The sequence below is a fragment of the Ranitomeya variabilis genome, chromosome 5 (genome assembly GCF_051348905.1).
Source record: "Ranitomeya variabilis isolate aRanVar5 chromosome 5, aRanVar5.hap1, whole genome shotgun sequence".
NCBI classification, from domain to species: Eukaryota; Metazoa; Chordata; class Amphibia; order Anura; family Dendrobatidae; genus Ranitomeya; species Ranitomeya variabilis.
The window spans coordinates 136,608,618-136,636,504 of record NC_135236.1 but is presented as its reverse complement, the minus strand read 5'-3'; the positions used below and the strand labels follow the sequence as shown (position 1 = coordinate 136,636,504).

At 40.7% G+C, this 27,887-nt stretch overlaps 1 protein-coding gene across 9 annotated transcripts in view; it reads left to right on the top strand.

Moving 5' to 3' along the window:
• Positions 1–27,576, top strand: part of MEF2A (myocyte enhancer factor 2A) — a 167,874-nt gene extending 140,298 nt beyond the window's left edge. For 6 of the 9 annotated variants that reach the window (XM_077263385.1, XM_077263381.1, XM_077263379.1 and 3 more), the window contains 5 exons: positions 6,667–6,848; positions 9,317–9,340; positions 10,371–10,497; positions 15,213–15,339; positions 17,539–27,576. In XM_077263385.1, coding sequence (XP_077119500.1) covers positions 6,667–6,848; positions 9,317–9,340; positions 10,371–10,497; positions 15,213–15,339; positions 17,539–17,869 — 791 coding nt within the window. In that variant the 3' untranslated portion in view covers positions 17,870–27,576. The remainder of the gene's footprint in view (positions 1–6,666; positions 6,849–9,316; positions 9,341–10,370; positions 10,498–15,212; positions 15,340–17,538) is intronic. The other 3 variants (XM_077263386.1, XM_077263380.1, XM_077263384.1) reach the window with 1 other exon arrangement.
• Positions 27,577–27,887: the final 311 nt, after the last annotated feature.

The following is a 27,887-nucleotide window of genomic DNA, read 5'->3' as shown; positions in this document are numbered from 1 at the left end:
AATGAAAGAACCAGACCCGACGCGCGTTTTGCATATGTTTATTTACACATTCACTTTTCATCACTTTTGCACTTGCAACCAATGCACTTTCTCACTTGCATGCTTCACTTATTATTTAATATTTTTTTTACACTTGCATGCTTTTTCACATTTTACATTTTTTTCACTATGCATAGAGATTTAACTTTTATCGATTAATCATAATTCTCTACTCATCCATTTTTTCACTTTTATATGTACCTTTTTATTGTCACTTATATAATTGATATTGTGTATTATACACTATATTTAGCACTACAGTTGTAATTCAATCGTATTATGTTGCCACTTTCATATTTAAACATACTTGCTCCACGTCGTATTATATTTTGTTCTTATTTATGTCTATGTAGATCTTCCTCATTCTATGTGCCCTCATAAACACTAATTTGGTGATCACTTGAGCGTTTCCATAGTTATTTGTTTTGCATCCAGTAAGTGCACTGATGTATCTCATACCAAACGTTCATGTGATTGTGAGCTTGCCGATCACATGACGGCTGTGTTTTCAGTCACATGGCTGTGACACCTCCGGACAACCAATAAATGTGCTGCTGTTTTTGGATAGGGAAATTACACCATTAGTCACACGTGACGTTTGATCATGTGGCTGACATATCGCCAGTCACGTGATCGAATACATAAAAGAATAACTCATATTACTGGCCACTTAATCATTACATGACTGATCACATGCTTCCTTTTTCTGACGATTTGATTGGTGAATTCCTTTCTGTTTATATCTTACTGGTTGATGGGTGGGCCATATGTAGATGGCTTTTGACATCACTTCCGCTCTCCAAACGATAATATATCATTTATCATGTGTGACAACTTGGTCATATTACAAACAGTTTCTGATTGGATTTCAGAGCCTTAAATAGTCTGGTTTTGCCATCTATCATCACCCCTTGATGAAGCTAGCTGCGAAACGCACGTCGAGTGCAATTCTTTCATTAACTGATGAGGCTTTTATGCCAATTTGCACACTTACATCTCCCACTTATGGGATTTATACTCTTGTCATTTTGTGATACTTTACTCTGACATAATGTGTCTGTCTATTATTTATACTAACTTGTATCTGTCTGTAATATTGGGATAACATTTTGTATATTTTGTTATACCACTATACTTACCTCTGGCATCTACCATTCAGTATTAAGCCTGTTTCTATTAAAATATCAGATTTGTATCATGCTGCATACACAAAGCTATGCTCACCAGCTTTGATTATCTTGTGTCGTACAGTTAAAAAAATAAAAATAAATTAAAACTATATTTCCAATAAAACCTTTATTTTACTGAGTATAGTGTTGCCTTACCTTCATAAAGTAGATCTAGCAAAGAAGCCATATAGTAACAGATTTCTGCTTATTGTGTATCAGCCAGTTTGCCCTTTTTGCCATGAAGTGTCTGTGACGTCAGTGTAGTCTGAATAGATTTGCCCGTATATCCTGTCTAGGTCTAGCAGATACTGACTTGATGTATTTGTCAATACATAGAAACCCAGACTCATATTGTAGGGTGTGTAAAATCTTTTAGATGGTGGCGCAGAGTGTCACAGCTATTATAAATTCCTATACCAACAAACCTCCACAAATAAAGAAACAAATGAATCTGCAATAATATACACCTAGGTGTATACAGGTACGCGCTGAAAAAATAGCAAAAAGAGATGAAAACTACATGTGTCCTTTAAAATGAATGACCACTTATAAAATGTCCCACTGTGTTGTGGTCTAATACCTGGATCGAGGATCCCGTCTCTACTCGGAGGTTAGTTAGTGGTGGCTTGCTGCCGGCCGGGGCAGCCACCTGTTCACTACATGTTTTTTGCCTGAAAACATCCGGAACTACAGGAGTAACGCTACAGTCTTCTAATCATCAATGGAGGTAGGAAGACCTTTTATGCACTAACTCCTCGGTTATATGAAGTGAGCATATCGGGGGTATACCCGTATTGATCCAGGTATTAGACCACAACACAGTGGGACATTTTATAAGTGGTCATTCATTTTAAAGGACACATGTAGTTTTCATCTCTTTTTGCTATTTTTTTCAGCGCGTACCTGTATACACCTAGGTGTATATTATTGCAGATTCATATTGTAGGGTATCCAGGAACCATATCTCGGCCCTCCCCTTGAGAAAGCGAGCAGTATTGGAGCGAAACGCGCGTCGGGGTGGCACTCCATTCATTATGACTCCAGTATTGGATAAGAGGATTATTACGTGGCATTCCCATGTTAATTGTTACGCCAGCTGGCACTTTATGGAGACTTCCCATGGGTTTTTCCGCATGCTGATCTGAACCCCAGATCTATTATTTGCTATATGTCAGTATACGAGCCTGTTTGGGCATTATTTGTGGATCGGGGGCTTAAAGCAACACAATTGTATGGTCTTTTTGTGGGTGCTTATGTGATGCTTATGGCAAAGTTACTGACTATTATTATGGGTACAGTACTGGATGTCAGTTTATGGTGTCCACATTTCATGTAATTTTATGTGTGATTTTTGTTTGATTTTTTTTTTCAATAAAATTTTGTATATTTACAATTTTTAAACGAAATATCAATGCTCCTGTGTCCTCCTGTTTGGTACTTGATGTATTTGTGTAGTGCAGCAGATAACTTATATGGCGTTGCTGTATAATTACCCTTCTTACTTCTATAGAAAGAAAGGGGAGAGTCACGTTATCAATGTGTCGGCCTGTATCTGAGTCACTGCTTTTTCTTTTTTTAATCATTCGTCTCCTGATTCTATTAAAATACCGAGCGCGCGGTATTATTTTATCCTCTACATTTATTACTTGGAGCTGTTTTCATTCGTACGCTGCCCTCTTCCCATTTCTTCCTTTTTGGAAGATGACCATGATAAATATTTAATGGTGTGAGCATTGCTTTATCCTCTGCAGTAATAAGAGCATTATTATTGGCAGTGTTCCTCTAGACCGAATTCAAAGAGGGAAATATGACCCGTATTGATTCACCTTTTTTTTTTTTCTTCCTCTCTCTCTAAAAGCAATCGCAAAATAATCCTGTTTTCTGGAGTGTGCAAATATTGTCTGCGAATTGAGATACTGATTTGGCTTTTATCGTAAGTCATATTGCACGACTCGTTAAAGGGTTGATTGTGACTTGTAGGATCGCTGCTTCCAACAGGTGGCGCTATAGAGTTAAGTCCTCTTTTTCTCAGAAGAGGCAATTTGCATACAAATATTTCCAGATTTTTTTTTGTGTGTTGCAACTATCTTAATATTTTCTTATCTGTTTGGAAGGATACAAATTATAATTCTAAGTTGGTATTTTGAAGAAAAGTTTATTTTCGCACTCCTACAAAACATACTCAATTGCTTTACATGAGAAATTGTTTTGCCGGTTATATAACTGCATTTATATTTTCAACATGGTTGACACAGCTGCTACAATAGATCTCATATTAAAACCGTTCCAGGTACATTTGGCCTGAAATTCTCTGTCTTTAGAGGGACACGGATTAGCCCTTTTGAACAGGGCTACTCTGCGTTCAGATACCCCCAATATCTGCTGCCGATTCTGAACTAAACGAAAGTCTGGCTTTTCCGAGCTGTTTTTTTTCCCTGCGAACATACCCAAATTCTGCCCCATTCCTGTTGTAGTATGGGGTTTTTGCTGAGCATGGCATAAAATCACTTCAAACCTACATGATTAAATTGATGACACTAGTAGGAAATCCCCAGGAAGCTTTGTATAGTAGGAAAGGGGTAGTAACGACACTGATCATGGCTAGACTGCTTATAACAGATGTTATAATTATAGCAGAACGTTCTAGAAAGTTCTAAAAGTATCCTAGTAGTATATGTTGCAGCATCGCCCAAATATTCCCAAAGTAAGGACATCACTGTGAAAGGATGGGACATGTGGCCAAATGATCAGACTGGCCATGCGCATTAGATGGCTGTCAGTCAAACAATAGACTCTCCTGTGTTCTCTATGAAAGAGCTGCTGCCAGAATTATCTGGCCGTGACTTATGTCCTCACCTAACAAAAGGATCAAGTAAATTGAATTCCAATTGCCTGATCTTGTTGCCTCTTGACATAATCTGTTAGGGAACAGTCGAGAGGTTCTTATACAAATTAGATGGCCGGCTAATCCTACTGAAATCAACAGGTTTTGTCCGACTTTTATGTTTTGTAGAGGCCTTAAAGGGGTATTTCTTATCTCTACATTTATGATCAGTACTACAAATGATGGTCCCAGTAATCTTGAGAAAGGGGTCTTGAAGCTGCGTCCTGTCAGTAGAGAGGTGGTCAGAATCTCCATTTAGTTTTAACGGAATTCCGATCACCTTACCTGCTTTCTGTGATGGGGCCATGTTCTCGGGAAAGATGCAGGCCCCATTACTGACACCCTCATCTACTATTACATTGATGGGGTATCCTGTGGATATGGAACAATTGTATGAGCTAGGAATACTCCTTTAAATCTGCTCGGAAAACAGTGACACACTTAGAAAAATATAAGATCACATGGAAGGATTCTCATAAACCAGAAAGATGGATTCACAATTTTCTACACTGTATAGTCTGATGTGCACATTTGGGGGTTATTAGGATCTTAATCAGCCTGATTTCCGGACTGGGTTGTGTTCTTCTTGTCATCTTTGCTCCACCACCGCCTGATTACATGTTACACCTCACAGTATGCGGACCCCGGTATGTGTAGCCAGATGTCCTCAGCTAGCAGCGTGTCAGTATATTAGGATTTCTGCTACGTCCTCATGGTGCGGTCGGCCAGCCTTCATTTCCCTCGGCCAGTGCCATCCACACAGGACTGCCAGTTCTGCTGGATAATTGCCTTCTGTTATGACAGCAAAATGGGATTGAATCAGACATCATTAACAGCAGAAGTGACTGGCCGCAGCTCACAGATTCTGCTCCCCAGTTGGTGCCTGATTAAATTTGTAGCCGGGCGGCAGGAGAGCGCTGTTGTGTGACATCAGTGTGAAGGATAATGAAAGTATTTGCCCCTTGTTTAAAGCCAAGGATGAGTTAGAAAAGTAAAAATGTGTCCTGAACCATCAGATTGTAACCTCAGAAACCATGAATAAGACAGAAGTGGTGGATTGGGGAAGCACAGATACCAGTTCACTAGTAAGAAAAATAGAAAATAGATTTTGCAAAATGTAAAACTACTGGAAACATGTACTGTATCACCAAATCATTGCCATCTCATTTAAAGCTACGGTATATATTCTGCAAATAATATCATTGCAATTGTGTGACCCATCTCTGCAGCATGACCTTGCATTATGGGACTGCATGGCGTAGTGTTTAAACTTGCTATGTGCCATGCATACATCAAAGGTGTCGGTAGGTTCCATAGTATGTTATCATATAGTTTTTTAACAATCTGACTTTTCTATTCACTCACCCTGTACAATATACATGTACATGTATAATATATTTTTAAATGTATAGAGGCCCATTGGCCACATATGCCACAGTATAGCTATACAGAGGGCAAAATCTTAATGTGCATTTACACTGAAAGATACAGTAATCGCAAGAGAGCATTCTCAAAAATGCTGCCGAAGAATGATCTTTATGCTTGTTCAATCAGATGAAATGATCTTTTATGCGGCGCAAAAGATCATTGTTCTCGCCAGTGCTGTGGAGTCGGTAAGCCAAACCTCCGACTCCTGAGTTAACCTGACTCCTCAGCACTGGTCACTACTGAGCATGTACATAAAGTGCAGCACAGATTCATCTCATCTACGACCCCACAGCCCTGGTCACTACTGAGCATGTGCATAAAGTGCAGCACAGATTCATCTCATCTCCTACCCCACAGCACTGGTCATTACTGAGCATGTACATAAAGTGCAGCACAGATTCATCTCATCTACGACCCCACAGCACTGGTCACTACTGAGCATGTGCATAAAGTGCAGCACAGATTCATCTCATCTCCTACCCCACAGCACTGGTCATTACTGAGCATGTACATAAAGTGCAGCACAGATTCATCTCATCTACGACCCCACACACTGGTCACTATTGAGCATGTGCATAAAGTGCAGCACAGATTCATCTCATCTACGACTCCACAGCACTGGTCACTACTGAGCATGTACATAAAGTGCAACACAGATTCATCTCATCTACGACCCTACAGCACTGGTCACTACTGAGCATGTACATAAAGTGCAGCACAGATTCATCTCATCTACGACCCCACAGCACTGGTCACTACTGAGCATGTACATAAAGTGCAGCACAGATTCATCTCATCTACGACCCCACAGCACTGGTCACTACAGAGCATGTACATAAAGTGCAGCACAGATTCATGTTATCTACGACCTCACAGCACTGGTCACTACTGAGCATGTACATGAAGTGCAGCACAGATTCATCTCATCTACGACCCCACAGCACTGGTCACTACTGAGCATGTACATGAAGTGCAGCACTGATTCATCTCATCTAAACGCCGAGATCCTTGGATCAGGAACAGAACAGACATTTATAGGACATTTCATACCTTTCCCAAATTATGAAAGCAACATTTACAGCACATCCTGTATCCTTTAAATCTGTTCATGCTGTGAAATTCTTTATTTTCCTCTGTCTATTTTAGGTAATGGGTTTGTTAACCCAAGAGCTTCACCGAGCCTTCTAGGACCGTCCGGTGGCAACGGATTAGGAAAAGTCATGCCCACAAAGTCTCCACCACCTCCAGGGGGCAATTTGGGAATAAATAGAAAGCCTGACTTGCGAGTAGTCATACCTCCTTCTAGCAAAGGAATGATGCCCCCTTTGGTGAGTTTCAGACTATTACCAATTATGTAATAGTAGCAATTATCTTAATTAATGGAGTTTTATCATGGAATCCTAAAAGAACATGGTACTATAGAGCACAGAAATGATTATGTATGGTTAAGTACACTTCTGAACATGTTATTTTTGCTGGCGAAGCAACCAGTCATCGATTATAAAGGGGTTATCCAGGACTGAACAATTGGTGGCTTATATCAGTCATAAATATCAGTCTTTTAGTAGAGGCTGTGCCTGGTGTTACAGATTGGGCTAATTCGCTTGTACTATACAAAATTCTGTAGAAAACAGTGATCCCGGACACAGCCATTCCTAAACCTATGGAGCTATGCCTGGTAAACAATGGAGTGGACACAATGAGAGTCTGACCCCCAGCAATTGTTTTTAATCCTAGAAGAAAAACATTTTCTGAATAAAAAAAATTGAAGTACGGTAATTTACTACAGAATAAAAAAAAAAGTGAAAATGGAGTCAGTGCTCCTCATTTTTTTTTTTCATTTAGACCAGGAGTGATTGCAGCCCTGACTGAAGACTGTGCAATATTTTTTTTTCATAGTATTAGAGAATAAAATATCTGGAGATTTAAAGGGGTTGTCTGAGACTAAGTGTGTGAACACCTTTGTGTTTTTCTGCAGAAAAATCTGCAAATACTCAAATGTTGACAGGCTAAGTGCTGTGTAAAATGCACATGGTTTTTGTGCGTTTTTTCATGCATTTTTGTGTTCATTTTTGTTGCGTATTTGCGTGTTGTTTTTCTCATTCATTCCAATGTGTGAGTAATGCTGCAAAAACACTGAATTTATTGACACACTGCGGAGTTGAAAAAAACACTTAGGTTCAGATTGCTAGAATATATAAACAGCGTGTGCATGAGATGTAAAAAAAAATGTCTCTTTTTTTCTGTGTTCTGCATTGGGGACTTATATACGGCATTGCAGAGTGCTGTATATAAGGGTGTACAGGCGCTGGCCCTACATTATATGGGGAAAAACCTGGTTCCCTTTAAGTGCAGAAAAATAAACAAAAATAAGTGTTTTATGCCAAGTGTGAACATTTCATGAAAACTCATGCCCACTGTGCCTTGCAGCTGCCATTGTACGGGTGGGTTTTGGGTGCATTCTTTTCCATATAGATTTCTTTGAGGAGCCTGAAAACAATGTGTTATAAAGTCGTTTGAATTATTTAGTGCTGAATCCCAGCGTTTCTGCACTAGAAAAACACTATCAAATCTGCCCCAAAATACATAAAAAGGGGGAAAACACAAGAATCTGAGCAGACTGGTGTTGGCTATTTTGATGCACACTATAAAAACCAGTGAGGAAAAATAGCGTTTTCCCAAAGCAGAACATTACTAGTCATCATTATCAGTTGAGTGGGGGTCCGACACCAGGTACCCTCAGCTGTCAGCAGGTTCTGCGGGCACAGGAAGTACAGTGATTGGATGAGCACAGCTCTGGACGCAGTGGCCATTCAAAGGTACTTCAGCTCAGCTCCCATTGAAGTGAATGTGATCGGAGCTCCGGTACACAGAGTACACTGGTCATCTGCCTCTGGACATTATACATTTGTACCAATTAGGAGGGGATGGTGATGCTAATATGGCTTGTTATTTCCAGTGGTGCGGGGTTGTAGCACTTGGCGTGTAGCCAGTGAGGCGCAGCACCAGACTGTATCCATGGTGCACCAAAAGGGAACCGAGAAAAAGAAAAATATGAAGGCTGTGTAGGTGGGCTGCCAATGACGTTACTGAGGATGCAGTAATTACAATAACTACCTTTTTATTTAGGATCAAAATCACAAACCAGTTTTCGGCTCTGGTCAGATCACCTGATATAGGCTCCGGTCTGGAGGCGAAGACCGGAATGTGATTTTGATCCTAAATAAAAAGGTACTTATTTTAATTACTGCATTTCCAAATCACCTACATACCTCTTTTGCATTTTTACTGCAAATTTTTGGCAGACTCCAGATCGGCTAACAGTTGATCATTGGGGTCCTGGTTATGGGACCCCAGCAATGTAATCCTGATGATCCATCCTAAAGATAAGGTCATCGATATCGTGGTCCTGGACAACTGCTTTAATATGGAAAAAAACCTATAGAGTAGTTACTACTTGCCTTCTATTTTAGGGGAAAAAAATCTTAACAGTTCTTTTCTGGGCAACCATGGAGTCGTAATTAGATTTCTTGTGTCCTGTGTGGACCTCTGCTCCTCACAGTGTAATGGAAGCTTTCTAGCACATCCTGATCGCTAACTAATAAATCTCAGCGATCATTATTTATTGATTATTGATTAGCTGGTTAGTCGGCCATCCATGCTGGCGCTTTGTCCGGCGTCTCCTGCAGTTTAGTTGTGGGTGTAGCAGGAGAAGAGGTGAGGAATGGTCAGGTCTGCCCGCCATCGTTCGCACGCCATATCCTCTGTAATTCTAATTTTCCTCCTTCACATACAGACTGAAGAAGATGAGTTGGACTTGGTGAGTTACGTGTGCCTGGTGGATGTATCTCCATACATACGGGGTCACTCATGTTCCCTTTGACATTCCTGAAGCTTTGGGGATGGGGGGACATTCCCAACAATTGCTGACTTATAAGGACAAGTGATTTCCTGCAGAAGAATGGAAAGCTTTATATTCAAAGGGAACATTGGCTGTGCGTTTCACATTGTGTGCTGTGCCTGGAACATGATCACATCACACAATAGCCGCTCGCCACCACCATTATCTGTGTAGCGCTAATCTTCGGGCGGCTGTCTGCTTCCTCAGCCTTACAGCCAGGTTACATCATCCTGGGTGAGGTCATTCTTTGACGGAGCTGTGAATGATCTCATCTTCTTCAGGAGCTGTATGCAGACAGCAGCGAGCCCCATCGAGTCCTCCTCACACCTATTTACACACTGAATGCCACTGGCAAGGGTCGGAGCCCTAATTAATATTTTATAGAAATGAGACGGCCACATTGACCCACTTTCTGCACATCACTGGGATGCTCTGACGCTTCCACATTTTCTCATGTCATTAATTTGCTTTATGAATAATACCCCAAATATAAATGATTTGCTATTTACAAACACTGATGGCTTCCCAACACATTCTCACCCATTTCACATGCTATGATGCATGTATATCTGTGCCTGTTACATGCGAGCTATGATGCCTGCATGCATTTTTTTTATTATTTTTTCCTCCATCGCAATTTGGGTTATTTATTTAATTATTCAAAACTGGAGCAAAGCAAGTGCTTGTACATTGTGTTTGAACCTGTGGCCGCTTTATTCTTCCCTCCATCATCAGTGTTGTGTTAGTTCGGGAGATAATGATTTTCAATCCGCTTTACAGCACTGCCCCCTGCTGGTTATAGCATGCAGTAACGTGCACAATACTAGTTACCAAGCACTTGTTACCTTGGATATTTTGTCACTTCATTTTGTACATATTTACTTCCATTGTTCTGTTATTTTATTTCAATCTTGCATGTTTATTCCAATGATTTCTGGTTTATTCACAGAATACCCAAAGGATAAGTAGCTCCCAGTCTACACAGCCCTTGGCTACTCCAGTTGTGTCTGTGACGACTCCAAGTTTGGCCACACAAGGCCTGGTGTATTCTGCCATGCCAACTACCTACAATACTGGTAAGGCTAAGTGCACTCGTTTATGTGTATTTCTCTTGTCTGAACATCCTAAACTGTTCATATTTTACTTTGTGGACCACAGACTGAAGGGTTACAAGTCTGCTTAGATTTTTTTAAGTCAACGTGGGCATAAACCACTCTGCCATAAGTCTATATTATGGGGGTGTTCCCAAACAACAAGTTATCTCCTATAGGGAATCATAGGGGATAAGTTGCTGATCAGTGGGGTCTGGCTTTTCTAACCCACAGTGATCCCGAGATTGAGCCTCATCAGCCCTGTCCTGAGTGGAGCCAAGGTGCACTTGCTTGGCCTCCGCTCCATTCTTTGTCTGGAACTACCGGGTTAAAAACAAGGACAACACTCCACTATTTCCAGCAGTCCCGTAGACAATGAGTTCAATTCCATTCTGGAGCTAAAATGTCGTGATCCCGGGATCACTAGCAGGCCAGACAGTTGGACCTGCATCGATAAGAAAGATATCCCCCGTACCGTGGATAGGGAATGACACAAAATTCTTGGTACCCCTCTGTTGAACTAAACCTACAATGGTCACTGAAATAGCTTGAAACTGAGTAAAGTCATTTTCAGTTTAAGTGTACCGGATATCAGATGACTGAAATCAGACGTTGCTTTTTAATTGTGGCTCACAATAAAAATAAATTAAAAAATAGTGAAAATGGCCTGGACATAAATGATAATACCCCTAGAATAGATTGGAAATAATTTGACCATAGGGATATGTTAAACTAAGGTGTGTCCTGTTGCGTTCCGGTCGGCGGGCGCGTCAAAACAACACATCCGCATACATCCGCATGTCCTGCATACCCAATGTTAAAGATAGGTACGCAGGACGCATGCAGAAGTAGGCGGAGCTTAGCGGAGGACATACGCAGCCCTCCGCAAAGCCCCCGAACGCTAATGTGAACTCGGCCTTAGTAACATCACAGGTTTCTGCAAACTTGTATTCAGTCGTCATATTTTTTTATTTTTTTTTTTAAACTTTTGAACCCCCCCAATTCTAACTCCAACCCCGACTGCAAAGAATGGAAAAAATATAAAAATATATATTTACTGTATATTATCATTTTTATATAACTAAGGGGCTGACAAAAGGAGAATTTGATTTACTATTTTTTTCTTTGATCATTGTGATCAAAAGGAACCAATAGGAAAAATTCCCTATTGTGGCCGGGCCGGCAGATCTTGGCGTGCGCATACACCCGTTTTTTTTTTTTTTTTAACAGGAAGATGATGCCGAGGTCCGGGGGCATAATTTCCATCTCTTCTCTGACATGTGTATCATGACAGAAGAGAGAGGAATGATTTTACATAGTTACATAGTTACATAGTTATTAAGGTTGAAGGAAGACTTTAAGTCCATCTAGTTCAACCCATAGCCTAACCTAACATGCCCTAACATGTTGATCCAGGGGAAGGCAAAAAAAACCCATGTGGCAAAGAGTAACTCCACCATGGGGAAAAAAATTCCTTCCCGACTCCACATACGGCAATCAGACTAGTTCCCTGGATCAACGCCTTATCAAGGAATCTAGTGTATATACCCTGTAACATTATACTTTTCCAGAAAGGTATCCAGTCCCCTCTTAAATTTAATTAATGAATCACTCATCACAACATCATACGGCAGAGAGTTCCATAGTCTCACTGCTCTTACAGTAAAGAATCCGCGTCTGTTATTATGCTTAAACCTTCTTTCCTCCAGACGTAGAGGATGCCCCCTTGTCCCTGTCTCAGGTCTATGATTAAAAAGATCATCAGAAAGGTCTTTGCACTGTCCCCTCATATATTTATACATTAAAATAAGATCACCCCTTAGTCTTCGTTTTTCCAAACTAAATAGCCCCAAGTGTAATAACCTATCTTGGTATGGCAGACTCCCCAGTCCTCTAATAACCTTGGTCGCTCTTCTCTGCACCCGCTCCAGTTCAGCTATGTCTTTCTTATACACCGGAGACCAGAACTGTGCACAGTATTCTAAGTGTGGTCGAACTAGTGACTTGTATAGAGGTAAAATTATGTTCTCCTCATGAGCATCTATGCCTCTTTTAATACATCCCATTATTTTATTTGCCTTTGTAGCAGCTGCCTGACACTGGCCACTGAATATGAGTTTGTCATCCACCCATACACCCAGGTCTTTTTCATTGACGGTTTTGCCCAGAGTTTTAGAATTAAGCACATAGTTATACATCTTATTACTTCTACCCAAGTGCATGACCTTACATTTATCCCCATTAAAGCTCATTTGCCATTTATCAGCCCAAGCTTCTAGTTTACATAAATCATCCTGTAATATAAAATTGTCCTCCCCTGTATTGATTACCCTGCAGAGTTTAGTGTCATCTGCAAATATTGAAATTCTACTCTGAATGCCCCCTACAAGGTCATTAATAAATATGTTAAAAAGAAGAGGGCCCAATACTGACCCCTGTGGTACCCCACTGCTAACCGTGACCCAGTCCGAGTGTGCTCCATTAATAACCACCCTTTGTTTCCTATCCCTGAGCCAGCTCTCAACCCACTTACACATATTTTCCCCTATCCCCATTACTCTCATTTTATGCATGCCTTTTAGCAGCGGGCACAGTTTTTTTTTTGTTTTTTTTTTCTCTCTTTTTTTTTTTAGTGATCGGGAACTGGAAAATCCAGTCCTGATCATGTTCTCCATGAACCCCCTGGAGATTTTCCGACTCTGATGGTGGTGCTACAGGCTTATTCCAGATCGCCGTTTTAATGCATATCGGTGGTCATTAAAAGGGGTCAAAATGTTTCTGTTGCACAACAATTCAAAGCAAAGTCTGATTCTCATTAGTTGATCTTCAAATTGAAGTTTAAATGGAAAATTACTTGTCAGTTTCAAGTTATTTCAATGACCATTGTGGGTTTTTCTTAATTTTTGTGAGAGCTGTATAAGAAAACTAAAAATAAGAGACCACTAAGAAATGTTCAGTTTGTCTGATTTTTCTCTTTATAGGTATATTTTTGAGTAAAATGTAAAATGTTCTTTTATTCTATAAACTACTGACAACATGTCTCCAAATTTCCAAGCAATAATTTTTGTATTATTTTTCTGACAAAGAAAAATGGTCAAAATTAAAACAAAACCCCAGTGCTTTCAGACCTTAAATAATGCAAAGAAAACAAGTTCATAATCATTTACAAACAACAATACTAATGTATTAGCTCAGGAATAGTTCAGAAATCAATATTTTGTGGAATAACCATGATTTTTAATCACAGCTTTCACGCGTGTTGGCATGCTTTCCACCAGTCTTTCACACTGATTCTGATTTACAAAAATGGAAGCAGTTCTTCTTTGTTTGATGGCTTGTGACTATCCATCATCCTCTTGATTACATTCCAGAGGTTTTCAATAGGGTTCTGGTCTGGAGATTGGGCTGCCCATGACAGGGTTTTGATGTGGTGGTCTCTTAATTTTTGCCAGAGCTGTATATTGCTCATAATTTTTCTTGTACAGTTCCTATGCGTCTCAATGGTAACAGACCATCACAGTTTTGGCATACTGCAATATTTAAAGGGGTTGTCCACTGGTCTTTTCTTAGTGTAAGTCATCAATATCGGATTGGTGGGGGTCCAGCGCACTGCACCCTAATCAGTCTGCTGCTTGCAGCTGCGGTGGCACCCGAGTGTAATGCACTTCAGTAGGAGCTGCAGTACTTGAGAACAGCCATTATATAGAGTTGGTTCTGTGCTTTTCTGGCCTTGTACATTGTTTGGATCTGGCTGTGGCCAAAGATGCAAGGGTAGATCATCATTATCGAAGTATTGGACAACCCCTTTAAGTTAGTCGTACAATTCTTTCAGTGTTTATTGGCCCATGTAATTTATAATGAGTGATGGTTGAATACGTGATTAAGCTAAGATGTTTGGACCACTTTTATATAATGATTTTAGGAATGTTTTCTCTTTTTGTTCTGTGAACCCAGGGACAAAGGGAAACATTCTTAAACACATTTTGAAATTTAGAGCAATTAGGAGCACTGTCCAAAGACGACTCAATATTGCGTACTAGACACCCATTGTGTCTATCTCTGTCCCATCAGCTAGATCAGGGAGCTGCTACATGTGAGCCGCTCTAGCACACCATGGTCATCCATGTATATTATATGTAGTGTCCGCTAATATATAGCAGAATGAAAGCTCCCCAACAATAACCACTTTCAGGAGCCAGCTTCTGGGATCACCTGATCGCTGGGAGGACTTTCTGTGAGCTGTTGTGTATATGTGTAAACCCCTGCAGAGCCCGGCTTCACCAGTTTGCATATGATCTATGATTTTCAGAGCAGCCTCGGATCTCCTGACCCTAACTTGGGCATGTGTGACACTGCTGAGTTTGGGCTTGGAGACAAGCGGCAAGTCTAGAAATTGCCGTCCATGTGTGGACCATGAAGCTCTAAAGTCAGAAGCCGAACTTTGTCTGCAGAATGCACAACCCCACATAGACCAGCACCATGTGCACAGTGTAAATGACCGCTGACCTGCAACATGCATGGTGGTCATGTAAGGGACTGTGCGGCTTGTCCCCTTGTTACTTCGGCTGCCTTTCCTTACAATATCTGCATTATTTTTCAAAGCACAAATGAGATTATATGAATAAACTAGTATAAAGTATTGATGTTTGTGAAGTTCCTTGTAAAGTTCTAAGACGATTGTTGTTGTCTTTGTTGCACAGATTACACTCTCACCAGTGCGGACCTGTCTGTTCTTCAGGGGTTTAACTCCCCAGGAATGCTGCCTATCGGACAGGTGTCTGCCTGGCAGCAGCACCACCTAGGACCAGCGGCCCTCAGCTCTCTTGTGTGAGTGTCTGCAGACAGCGGATGATGTCATGGAAGTATTCATTGTCTGCTATGGGACATCCTCTTTTGAATTCCTCAATGTGTTAAATAGAATGTATTAAAAAAAAAAAAAAAAACATACTTGCCATCCGGATTGGCAGCACTCTTCTGCGCTGAGTGCTGTGTTCTCTGGAGATTTCATGGCACCGTTTGTCATGTAGGCCTTGCAACCCACCGGACACCTCTGATGGGCTGCAGCCATCACAGTTCCATCAAAGCAAACCGGGAACTGGAACGGCTGCAGCCCATCAGAGGCCACAAGGCACTCAGCGCACAATCCGGAAGGTATGAATTTTTTTTATTTTATTCACATTAGGGGCATTCAAAAAGGGTTGTCTTTTAGACAACAATCACCTTTAGGTGTATGAAAATTCACCCGTGTTTATCCGTATTGCCACCTGTGTGCCCATTTTATACGTTCATGTGACATGCATTATTATACCGCAACAGATATGTGATCAAATATGTTTTCCTAGGTTACTAATAGCAAAGTGTCTGTAAAAGTTGGATGCTATATGGATGATCGCATGGGATCCAATTTTGTTTTTTATTTTTTTGCTCACCCATAGAGTTTAATGGACGAGTCTCATCCAGAATTCCCTTCCACACATAGAAATTAGGGCTGTGGGTAAGAAACTGTAATCTGAACAGCCCTTTTTAACTACGTTAGTCAGTGTGCTGTTTGATTTTTTTTTTTTGTTTGTTTTTTTTTAAGACCGCACACATCCATATAATACGCTCGTCTGAACTAGCCATTGAGCTGGTTATAAATGTATTATTATTTCTGTTAAGGATGGGTTTCAATCACACTGTTAATCTTGCAGATCCCCTTTAAGACACACCCGTGTTGAAAAAAGATGCATCAGGATGCACTTATTATGAAAAAAATGTATTAACAGGACACGCACATATGGCAGGCTATGATGAGGATCTAGGAAGAAATATGGCTCTGTGACTAACTGGACTATTGTGTGCGTTACAAATAGGATGTAAGCTGGGCCTTATCGGAAAAAGACCGAAACCCATAAATTTATACATTTACATCTAGGAGCCATTTAATGAGAACTACAGTTATGCTCGTGCCTACAAATGTCAGGAGCATATGCATGCAGAGAAAGGGGCCATCCAGTTTAAAGAAATTATACTTCATAGAGTTGTCTCACTAAGTACATTTTAATGAAAACATCTTGGAATAATAATAAGTTCCATAATTTGATGTGTTAAAAAAAAAAAAAAATGTTCCTGTGCTCAGAACCTTATAAATGTGTACTGTGTAATGGCCGTGTCTGACCGTGCAGTAACACGGTCTGATCATACCACAGCTCCTGGGCAGGGGACGAAACAAAAAGTTTGGGCAGGGAAATGTTTTACATCACAGAAAGCAGCAGCTGTGATCTCGTGCAGTCCTGTCTGTATCTTCTCTTTTCCTTCCTCCCCTGCCCACGAGCTGTGGTCTGATCATACCACAGCTCCTGTACGGTCAGACACGGCCATTACACAGTACACAGCAGGGACACATTTATAAGATTATCTCAGCAACTGCTTACACAGGGACATGGTCTGATCATACCACAGCTCCTGTACGGTCAGACACGGCCATTACACAGTACACAGCAGGGACACATTTATAAGATTATCTCAGCAACTGCTTACACAGGGACATGGTCTGATCATACCACAGCTCCTGTACGGTCAGACACGGCCATTACACAGTACACAGCAGGGACACATTTATAAGATTTTCTCAGCACAGGGACATTTTTTAATAACACATCCAATTGTGGAAATTATTATTATTCCAAGATCTATTGATTAAAATGTATTTTGATCTTAGGACCCACCCCTCCTTTCTGAGATCGGTAAGTTACACAACTTACTAACATACATTGTAAGATGCCCCAAACTTCTCCAGTCTGCTTTAAATACCACCAACTAGATTTAGCCTAACGCTAGAAATTGTTCCTGCAATTCCCCATCTCAGTCGTCACTGATCAGATTGTTGGCACATATTTTAGGTGGAGCGCCTCCTTAGATGTTATTAGTGTTGCTTTATCACATGTAGTTACAATATAATTTATAATATATCTCGATGGTTCTCTCTTCTGCTGGTGGCCTGTTCAGTGGTTCATCATATAACCAGTCTCTATATTCTGTCTACAGGGCCAGTGGGCAATTATCTCAGGGTTCGAATTTATCCGTCAATACGAACCAAAATGTCAACATAAAGTCAGAGCCAATATCCCCTCCACGTGACCGAGTCACGTCGTTCACTCAGCAGCAACAACAGCATCACCAACACCAGGGCCGTCCAGAAATGGGGCGATCACCCGTGGACAGCCTAAGCAGCTCCAGCAGCTCCTACGACGGAAGCGACCGCGAGGACGTCCGAAACGATTTCCATTCCGCAGTTGGTATGGGGCGGAATGCTAATAATGAGGACAGAGACAGCCCCTCCATGAAGCGCATGAGAATGGATGCCTGGGTGACATAGAGATCGCTTTCCCTCTTCTGTTGCTGAGTCCCCGGCATATCACAAGACTTTTCCAGAGGATGCAGAACCCTTATATATAAGCAAATCTATATATCTACATATAGAGAGAAAGAAGTATGTCACACACGCACAAGGGGCCATCTTTTGTGTGTTTCTGTGAGCTCGCTTGTGTTTCTCACAAATCAATCAGGTACCTGCTGCAATGACTGAACACAGACCTACAACTTTATCGGGCAATGTGGCACGTGGCGTTTTGAAAACAAACAAACAAAAAAATCCTTTTTTGGAGGAAAAAAAATAAATAAAACCTTCTGTGTGTCTAGTACCGTACCACATTGAGACTGCAGTAGTAAAGGGGTGTTAGACAGGGTTGGGGGTAGTCAGGTGCATCTCCCCGTAGTGCAGTGCCGTGTTGTACCACCCTTTACCACCTCAGCCGACTCTCTTATTAAAATGGGTCCAGAGGGAAAAAAATAACAATGCAGTTAGTGTTTTTTGGCCCAGATGAGTTAATGACGTGGCTTTGTAGCAGGAATGAAAGCAGGAAACTAAAGAAAGCAATACTGTACATGACAATGTTTTACCCCCCACACACACACACCATGCCTAGATCCCCCAAAAAGGAGTACATGAAGGGCTCAAGCCACACAATCTACTTTTGCACGTGCAACACAAAAAGCAAATGCACCAGGGAAGAGAAAACTGGGGGTCCTACACCTAAATTGTGTGACTTACAGAATAAATAAATATTGGGGGCAAGCATGAGAATTTTTTTTTTTTTTTTTTAAAGATCTATACGCCTACAGGAGGCATTAAAAAGTAATATATTAAGTTATGATTTGGATCTGTTTCAGAGCATTTCTTTTTACATTCATACCTTGAAGATAGATAAAGTGATTTTAGCTTGTGTATATTTTATATTATTAAGGAAAAAAAAAAAAAAGAAACCAATACCCTAATGAATTAATGACTATATATAAAGTTCTATACTTTTGAACATGTTCTGCAATGAATTATTTATATAAACCAAAGCTGTATGTTTGAGCTTCTTTTGTAGACTATATAGCTCTAAACATTTATTTCATGATTTTTATAGTTTTTTGTGTTTTTTTTTTGTTTTTCCCTTTTTTTTGCTTTTACTTGTAAAACTAAAAGTAAAAAAAAAAAGATTAATAATGCAACAACTACAGAGAGAGAAACAAGCCATGCTATACATATATATACTTGTATGTGTAAATTAAACTTTGAGCCAAACTTGTTATTTGTATATAGCATCCTAACTATTTCACCACAGGGTGTAAGTACCAATGTATTGTATGTTCACCAAATGAAATGTATCACAATCGGACTGCTGCCAACTTGAACAGAAAAAGGCAATATTCTAGTAGAAGAGTATTCAGTGTGTAATGTACAGTTTTGTCAGATATGCTGTATTCCCCTTTGGGTATTAATTGCTAGTACTGTTACCGCACAGCTCCTGTCTTTTCTGAGAGTTGTCTGAGATTTTGTTTTTGTGCTATTCACAGTGGCGTGGTTTATTATCTATTTTTCTAATCGAAATCGGTTCGCTGATGAAAGCAGCAATGTGGCAAATGGACATCAAAAATGGTGTAAAAATCGAAACATGCCTTATTAAGCAATGTCATGGGAGTGTGCAATAGCCACACAAAGGATGCAGTTTTTCTGAAAAACCAAAAAAAAATCATCCTTTTTTTCTGGTATTCTAAAACATTTTATAGCTTATTCTGTAAGCTTCCTCTTCACAGTAATTCTCCAATGTTATAGGTTGCAATGGACCCCAGATAGAGGAAAAGTCCTATAAAATATTTCAAAATTTATTGTAATATTTAACCTAGTGGTTACTATAAGTTTAAGGCCACATTCACACTATCAGTATTTGGTCAGTATTTTACATCAGTATTTGTAAGCCGAAACCAGGAGTGGGTGATAAATACAGAAGTGGTGACGTGTTTCTATTGTACTTTTCCACTCCTGATTTTGGCTTACAAATAAATACTGATGTAAAATACTGGCCAAATACTGATCGAACATTTCCCCCTCTTCAAAAAAAAACAAAAAAAACCATAAATTCACTGTAGTTGTTGTCTTGTGCAAAGTCATTTGGTAAAAAGCCACAAGTGTGCCCATAGGGCTGTTACTGAGCTCTCCACAGATCGGCCCTAGAAAATGCTTGGTTAAAGAAATGTCTCAGTAGTGATTTTCCCTGAACCAATGACCTACAGTTAAACCTAAAATGTATGTTATTGCTTCTATGTTGTTCTCTTTATACATTTTGTTTGTGGCCTTTGGATGTATTTTTATCTCATCCATAAAGAAAGTGTGAAAAAGTCTATGAGGCCGACTTGTTAAGACTAGCGTCGTACACTCCTCCTGAGGTAGCGTGGTGGGGTAAGAGGCGCCAAATTTATTAAGAGGCATGTGCACCTCGCCAGAAATGATACTCCAGTCAGGGATTGGAGTAGGGTACACTACTACAGTGGTGTAACTTATCATGAATTTGGCGGGAGGGAGTCGCCATACCTTGTCCTGCCCATGCTCCTCCCACTTTGATGATTCTGGTTGGTTTTGGCGTGCAAAGTGACAAAAATCCTACTTTTCCAACTGTTCAAAGTGTTTTGTGGCATAACCACTTTGATGATTTTAGAGTATGTGCACATGACACGCATTCAGGAACTGCCTGAAAAAGCGCAAAAGATAAAATGACAAAAGCAAAGAACACATGCACAACAAGGTCAAAACTATTTGCTGGGCAAATGTTTCCTCGTTTTTTATCTTCTTTAACCTCTTCATGCTTGTGACTGATCTATTCTTGTGACTGCTTCTTGGAAGCCGCCACAATCTTCTAAATGAAAAAGAGAAAAAAAGACTGTGGCACAGCCGCCGCAATAATGACATCAAAGGAGGCACGTTAGGGAAAACACTGCCGCCATTTTTCTACAGTGTATTCCTATAGCAAAAGGGAAGCTGCTATGCTGGCATCTAAGGCGCCATGTGCACATCCCGGCACTGGTGGTAAAGCCGACAGAGTAGTGTAATGTGTGCGCTGCCCTTACACCAAGTGTCTAATGACCTGTAGACGAGATGCAGCTCATACTAGTAGTAGGAACCACTGTTTGGCTGAGATGTCGTTTTTAATTGATTGGTAATGTCTTTTAACCATAGTACTGCGTGTGAAAGTGGTTTTCAGGAGTAACTTAATCTTTAATACGTAATATATTTACAGTGAGGAAAATGAGTATTTGATTCACTGCCGGTTTTGCACGTTTTCTCACCTACAAAGAATGCTATACATATTATAGTATATTCATCTTCTTAATTACAAACAGACCGGTAGGACTCTGGAGATGTTATGTATAAAAGATTTAATTAGTTTTTAATATTTTTAGTTTATTTTGTCACAATCAGAAGTTGAACCTACAGAGAGAAAATGTAAAGGAAATATTTGCATTTCTTCTGTATTTTGGACCCTATCTTGGTTTAGGCTTAAAAACACTGATGCAAAATACTAGCCAAGTTACTGCCGTATAAAAGTTGCCTAACAATAATTTTGAAACCTCGTTTTTTGGTTACAATATATTGGCTACATGTCACTATCCTAAAACGTGATGAAAAAAGCAAATATCCATTCAACATACTAAAGGCTTTGTTGTACTCTAAATTCCCCCATCCATACTTTCACATTGGGTTCAGCACCCTTTCATTGTTGTTCCCGTCAGGGTTTGTATCCAAACCCCCAGCAAAATGGGATTCGGGCATATGACGTCTACGGGGCTAAAGACTATGATGGTGCCGACAGAGTGAACATGTGCTATGTCGTGCATCATCTTCAGACATATATGTCTACTGGAGACTGACACCCAGTCTACTACATCGGAGTGCCCGCCTTCACACCCGAAAGTGATGCACAACAGAGCACAAGTTACCTCTCTCAACACCATTATAGTCTGTGTCGCCGTCGGCGACAAATCCCGTTTTACGGGAGGTTCGGACGCAAGCCCCAACGGGTCAAACGAACGGGTGCCTGAAAGCAATGTGAAAGCACCCTATGGGCGCCTCTCGACTCTTATCAAGCAGATTATGTTGGGGGCGAGAAGGATCAAGCAGTTGGAATGCAATCACCCAATCCTTTTGTTCTCTTGACCTATAAGCTGTTTTCATATGATTCTTCCAATGCTGTACCCGTACAGAATATACTCCGCTAAGCCGGGTGTTCCCGTGTATGGGGGAGTCAGGAGAGATCACTGGGTTGGCCGTCACTATCTGACATGATCATACTGTGGATTTTTCTGATTCGTAATTCAGTGCGCAATGTGCCGTCCGTTTTTATATGGAGTCACATACAGGTTGTAAACTCAGGGATTCCGCACAAATACAGGAGAACATCTCATCTGATGGTGCACGTGCTGTATTAGGGAATGTGCACATGGCGCCTTGTTGATGCCAGCTTAGTCTTGCCAGAGGAAGACTCTTGAGGACAAGCCAGCTTCGTTTGTCCCACACTTTTTCTGGTGTCTTTTCTATATTTTTTTTTTTTTACATAGAAATTATTCCAAGTGTAAGCCACCCAAGGAATGTTAAAGTTGGCTCCTCTTTTAAGCTGCTTCCTGGATTTCAGTGTGTGAAGATGTTTAAAGAAGATCAAAGAGATTGGACATATAAACAGCAAGTAGTTTAGACATTGCAATGTATATGTTCATTCTTTCTATGGTTTTTTTTTAGCATTTTTTGTAGGCGGATGTCTGGCTTAATCCACCTCAAAAAGAAGCTGTGCACATACCCTTACATAGGCGTTTTTTCTTGCAAGCCTCATAGACGCATCATGTAGACACATCCATGTGGACTGGAACCATAGGGATTCCCTGCTTTACAGGAATTGCAAACTGCAGAATCTGCTGCGGTGCTTTCTGCCAGGCAGCTTTCAAGAAGGCGTAATATGTGATTATTGTCTCCTCAGTGTAACTGATGGCTACTAGAGATGAGCGAGCATGCTCGGGTGCTATCAAAGTGTCTTCGGGGTGCTCAAAAAATATATTAGAGTCCCCACGGCTTCATGCCTTGCAGATGTTCAACAACCGCAACACATGCAGGGATTGCCTAACAGCAGCGAGACATGCAGCCGCGGGAACTCTTAACGTATTATTCGAGCACGCAGAAGACACTCGGTTCGCACCCGAGCATGCTCGCTCATCACTAATGGATTGGCTAGAGAATGGACCCCGCTCTTACTCCATCTTTCCACCCTCCCTATGTTCTGACAGTGCCACACCACAGGGTACATGATGATGATTTGCCACATTGCTGTATCTAAAGTGTCCGACAATGACGGGTGATGGAGATGACGCATTTGTACAGGGCCGTTACGTGATGGACTCCTTACTCTTCTTGTGAGTGCAATTATACACAGTGAGACTTTTCCCCCTTTACTGTCTATTATCTTGTGTGCCTTAAGAAAATGGCTGAGCTGACTGTATTCTTGTCCTATGCAGATGATTCCTATTTCGAGCAGTGACCTACTCGCCGATGAGCTGCTTTTATGGGCCAGAGATCAAACCGTATTTCCGTGAAAGCTTTGTATTTTATGTCAAGAACTTCATGCACTGTATTCAGTATAATATGATGGGCGGCATCACATCTGGGATATTCACATTATTTTACATTCACTGGTAGGACTTGGAAACGAGCGAGTTCATTGCAAAGCTGAATTTATGTACAATAGTGAAGTGACTTGTTCCTGTACATTTCCATCAATTGGAATATTCTGGGCAGTAAGGCTCTGTTCACACTAAATTCAGGCATGAAGTATGGTGAGCATGATTGGAGAGAGCAGAACATATTCTCCAAAAGTATGCAGCCAAACAATTGTACATGTCTCGCAAAAAACGCAATGTATATTTGGTATACATTTATCCATAAGCGTAGCTCATGCAATCAAAAAGCTGTAGGTGTGTATGATTAACGTGCGTGGAATGTGTGTATATAATATATATTACACGCACTCTCGCTCATGCAGCCCTTAGGGCTATCTATCAGCAGATATTTGCTATGTGATGTGAGAGCACCACAATGTAGGGACAGAGACCCTGATTCCATTGATATTACTTACTGACCTGTGTTTTGCAGTTACACAGCAAAAACCTGCTGACAAATTCCCTTTAAACATGGTGTGAATAGAGCCTGAATTGCATGTCTTAAAAAATCTGACGGTCAGTTCTCAAACACCTCTACCTTGTTTGTATATTATTCCACAGAAAGTCCCTGTGTACAGTCTGTCAGTAGAGTATACTAATGTTTTATGAAATTCTCTGCTATCCCTTTAGAGTGTGTTAAAGGGCTCATCCCCCTTTCAACAAACGTTTGCCCATATGTTCAGTTACTTGTAAAAATAACCTTTTTCTCACCTTTTCTGGGTCCAGCAACAATCTCGGTTGTTTGGCTGCAGTGGTGATGTGACATTAATCGCACTGCAGGCAATCACTGAGTGCAGTGATTCAGCCGATGTAGATGGTGTGAGCCGCTGAGCTCAGCAATTAACTGTAGCAGTGACACTGTCGATAGCGCTACAGCCAAACAGAGCGTGGCAGCAGTGGAGACGCCGTGCTGGACCCAGGGACGGTGAGTAAAGCAAAGTTTGATTGTTTTTTTTTACTGTAACGAAGTATATGTGCAAAAGTTTATTGAAAGTGGAAAACTGCTTTAAATATTTCCATATCAATCTTGTACCCATTGCTCTCCAGCTGTTGTAGAACTACAAGTCTCATCATTTGGTCAGTTGTATAAACACCTAGGTAAATGCCATGAGAAAGTTATATACATTTTGGAGCCAGCATGCTAATTGTTGGCTACCAAAGCTGGGCATAGGTATAACGTTTGATCTATGTTAGATATTTGTGTATATTGGGAAGCTCATCCTTTCTACCATGATTACATGGGAAAAATACTTACAGGGTGGGCCATTTACATGGATACACCTGGGTGGGCCATTTACATGGATACACCTGGGTGGGCCATTTACATGGATACACCTGGGTGGGCCACGTATATGGATACACCTAAATAAAATGGGAATGGTTGGTGAGATCAGCTTCCTGTTTGTGGCACATTAGTATGTGGGAGGGGGAAAACTTTTCAAGATGGGTGGTAGCCATGGTGGCCATTTTGTAGTCCCACCCAGGTGTATCCATATAAATGGCCCACCCTGTAGAATGAAATCCTAAAATGATACTCTTCTCACTGATCCCCCACTACTACCATTTCCACCTGCTTGGGATGACGCGCTGTCATTGACTTGTGACCATTGCAGCCAATTACTGGCAACACCAGTGACCTTAGTATAACTGACCCATCACCACTGTAGCCAGTGATTGGCTGCAGTGGTCACGTCTGTATTGGAGCAGAACAAAGACCAAATGGGGATCAGTAAGGTGAATATTACCACATTTAATATGTTACAGCAGTTTAAGCATTAAACATGGGTAGTTAGAACAAAACAAAGGGCTGTAGAATGCATACCTCTGGAATACAAGCATTATACAAGTCTTTGTATTGTTCCAATGCATCTCAAGCTCGAAATGAAGCAAGTTTCCAAATAGTCATAAAATTAAAAATCTCTCAGCAATTTGTGTTGACTGCGTCCATTCAAACCCAGGGGAGACGATAGGTCCTAAATGCAGATAAAGGCTACATTCACACGTTCAGTATTTGTCAGCCAGAATCAGGAGTGGACCAATCGGAGGAAAAGTCTAATAGAAACATATGCACCACTTCTGTATTTATCACCCACTGGTTTTTGCTTATAAATACTGATGTGAAATACTGCCCAAATACTGAACGTGGCCTTATACCTTCTGTGTAATGTAACCCTCAGTCATGTGTTACTTTACTCCCTCTGTTCAATGTTCCAATATCTATAGCGTAGCCAGCGTCAGGCCTGATGGAAGGGGACAGAGCGTCTTAGGCACGTGCAGGAGTTATTTTACACATTGTACCCTGTAAACAGCAATTATATTGGCAACAGTGTATTATTAGCCTTCCATTACAAAAAAAAAGTGATTTTGTACAGCGGTTAGAACTATGAATATATATTAAAATGCAGGGAATTTTCACTTTATTCTAAAATAATGGTGTTGATGATACACAGAGCCTATGATGATGGGCTACACAATTTCATGGACTGGATCAAACAGGTCTTTAGACAATTCCTGATTAAAATCTTTTAAGGCCAGCGTAACATGGCTGTTAGGCCTCCTTCACATGTCAGTGTCTCCCATACGTGTGGTGACACACACAAAGACTCATTCAAGTGAATGTCAGTGTGTTTCCACGGACCGTGTATCCATGGGCAAAACACGCGGACTTGTCAGTTTTTATCAGTGTGACATGTACCGGTGCCTAGGAATCGGTGGTACTGTTCTCGCTGATTCCCGGTGCTGGGTGCTGAAGACAACTCTCATCATTGTCCCTTACTCTGCCTGTGATCATGGGACAATGTTGAGAGCTGTATTCAGCTCCCGCCGTCTTACATCGAGGATGAATTTAAGAATAAAATTAAAAAATCACATTATACTCACATAATTCCCTGAAGCTATTGCCCCCTGTAAACAAACAAAACTATCCCTCACCTGTCTGAGGTTGAAAGAATCCAGAGTGTCCCCCACCGTAATCCATCTGTGCGACAGCATGAATGGTGGCCTGACTCGCTGCAGCTTGATTTCTCACGGTGAACTGTGCTGATCTCGCTGAGGTCAGCGCAGTTCCTGGGCCGCTCTCGCTGCAGCGAGTCATGCTCCCCAGCTCTTCAGTGTGACCAGTCGCCTCAGGCTAGTATTCTACATCAGTATGTGTAAGCCAAAACCAGGAGTGGGTGATAAATACAGAAGTGGTGACGTGTCACTATTATACTTTTCCTCTGATTGTTCCACTCCTGGTTTTGGCTTACAAATGATGAGGTAAAATACTGACCAAATCCTGAGCGTGTGAATGTGGCCTTTAATCTGCAGCCATATTATCCCTATGTGATGCTGACATAACTGGTCCGGCATCAATGCATCCAGAGTGGTTCTTCCACTTTCCCCAGACCATTTCTAGTCTTGTCATATGTTACTTACTGTTATATTATGTTAATGGTTGTACAATAGCTGGATGACTTTGGATTGCCAGCAGTGACGATATTTGGCACCTCGTACAGACTACTCGTGATTTAATGTGGCAAAAGAGAGAACGTGACATTTCCGTCTAATCCATCGCCTCGTTCTTTTTGACACGTCCCATATCTGCACACAAGAAATACATAGTAAACATGGAACTTTTAATGTTTTTACCAATTTACAGCGGCTGGGAAACCATTCAATGCCATCCAGATTCCTTATGTAGATCACAAAGCAAACCTTCATGAACCGCGACCGTGATCTGTTTGCATTAATATTGTCACCAATTCATTGTCGGCGGTTTGCAGGCTATAATATAAATGGCGACAGAAGCTGGACTTTGTCGCAGTCACTTTAGGGTAAAGGGAATTAAAATATTGAACTTGTGAGAATTGACTTCATGGGTGTGTTATTTTATCTTTATTATACATAATGGATATATTTGTGACTTTTGTTGAATGGTTATAAAGAGAATAGAGATTGTACAATATTTGTATCCTGCATTCACTGAAGTAAATATATTGGCTTTTATTGTGCACTCCATCCTGGATTGTGTCGTCTTTCCAACGGTGCGAGCTTCCTGCAAACAGGAGCGCCAATTGCAATGGCAGTCATGTTTTATTATACACCCCGATATGTAATATGGTTTTATATTTGGTGCCGGAAACTCGGATCCCATGATGTATACGGTAAGTGACAAACATCTCTGTAAAAAAAAAAAAAAAAAAAATATATATATATATATATATATATATATATATATATATATATATATATATATATTTAACTCTTTGCACCAACATCCAAAATTTCAGTAAATATTTTTCTGGAAAATTGGGCTTCTCTGAAAGGGT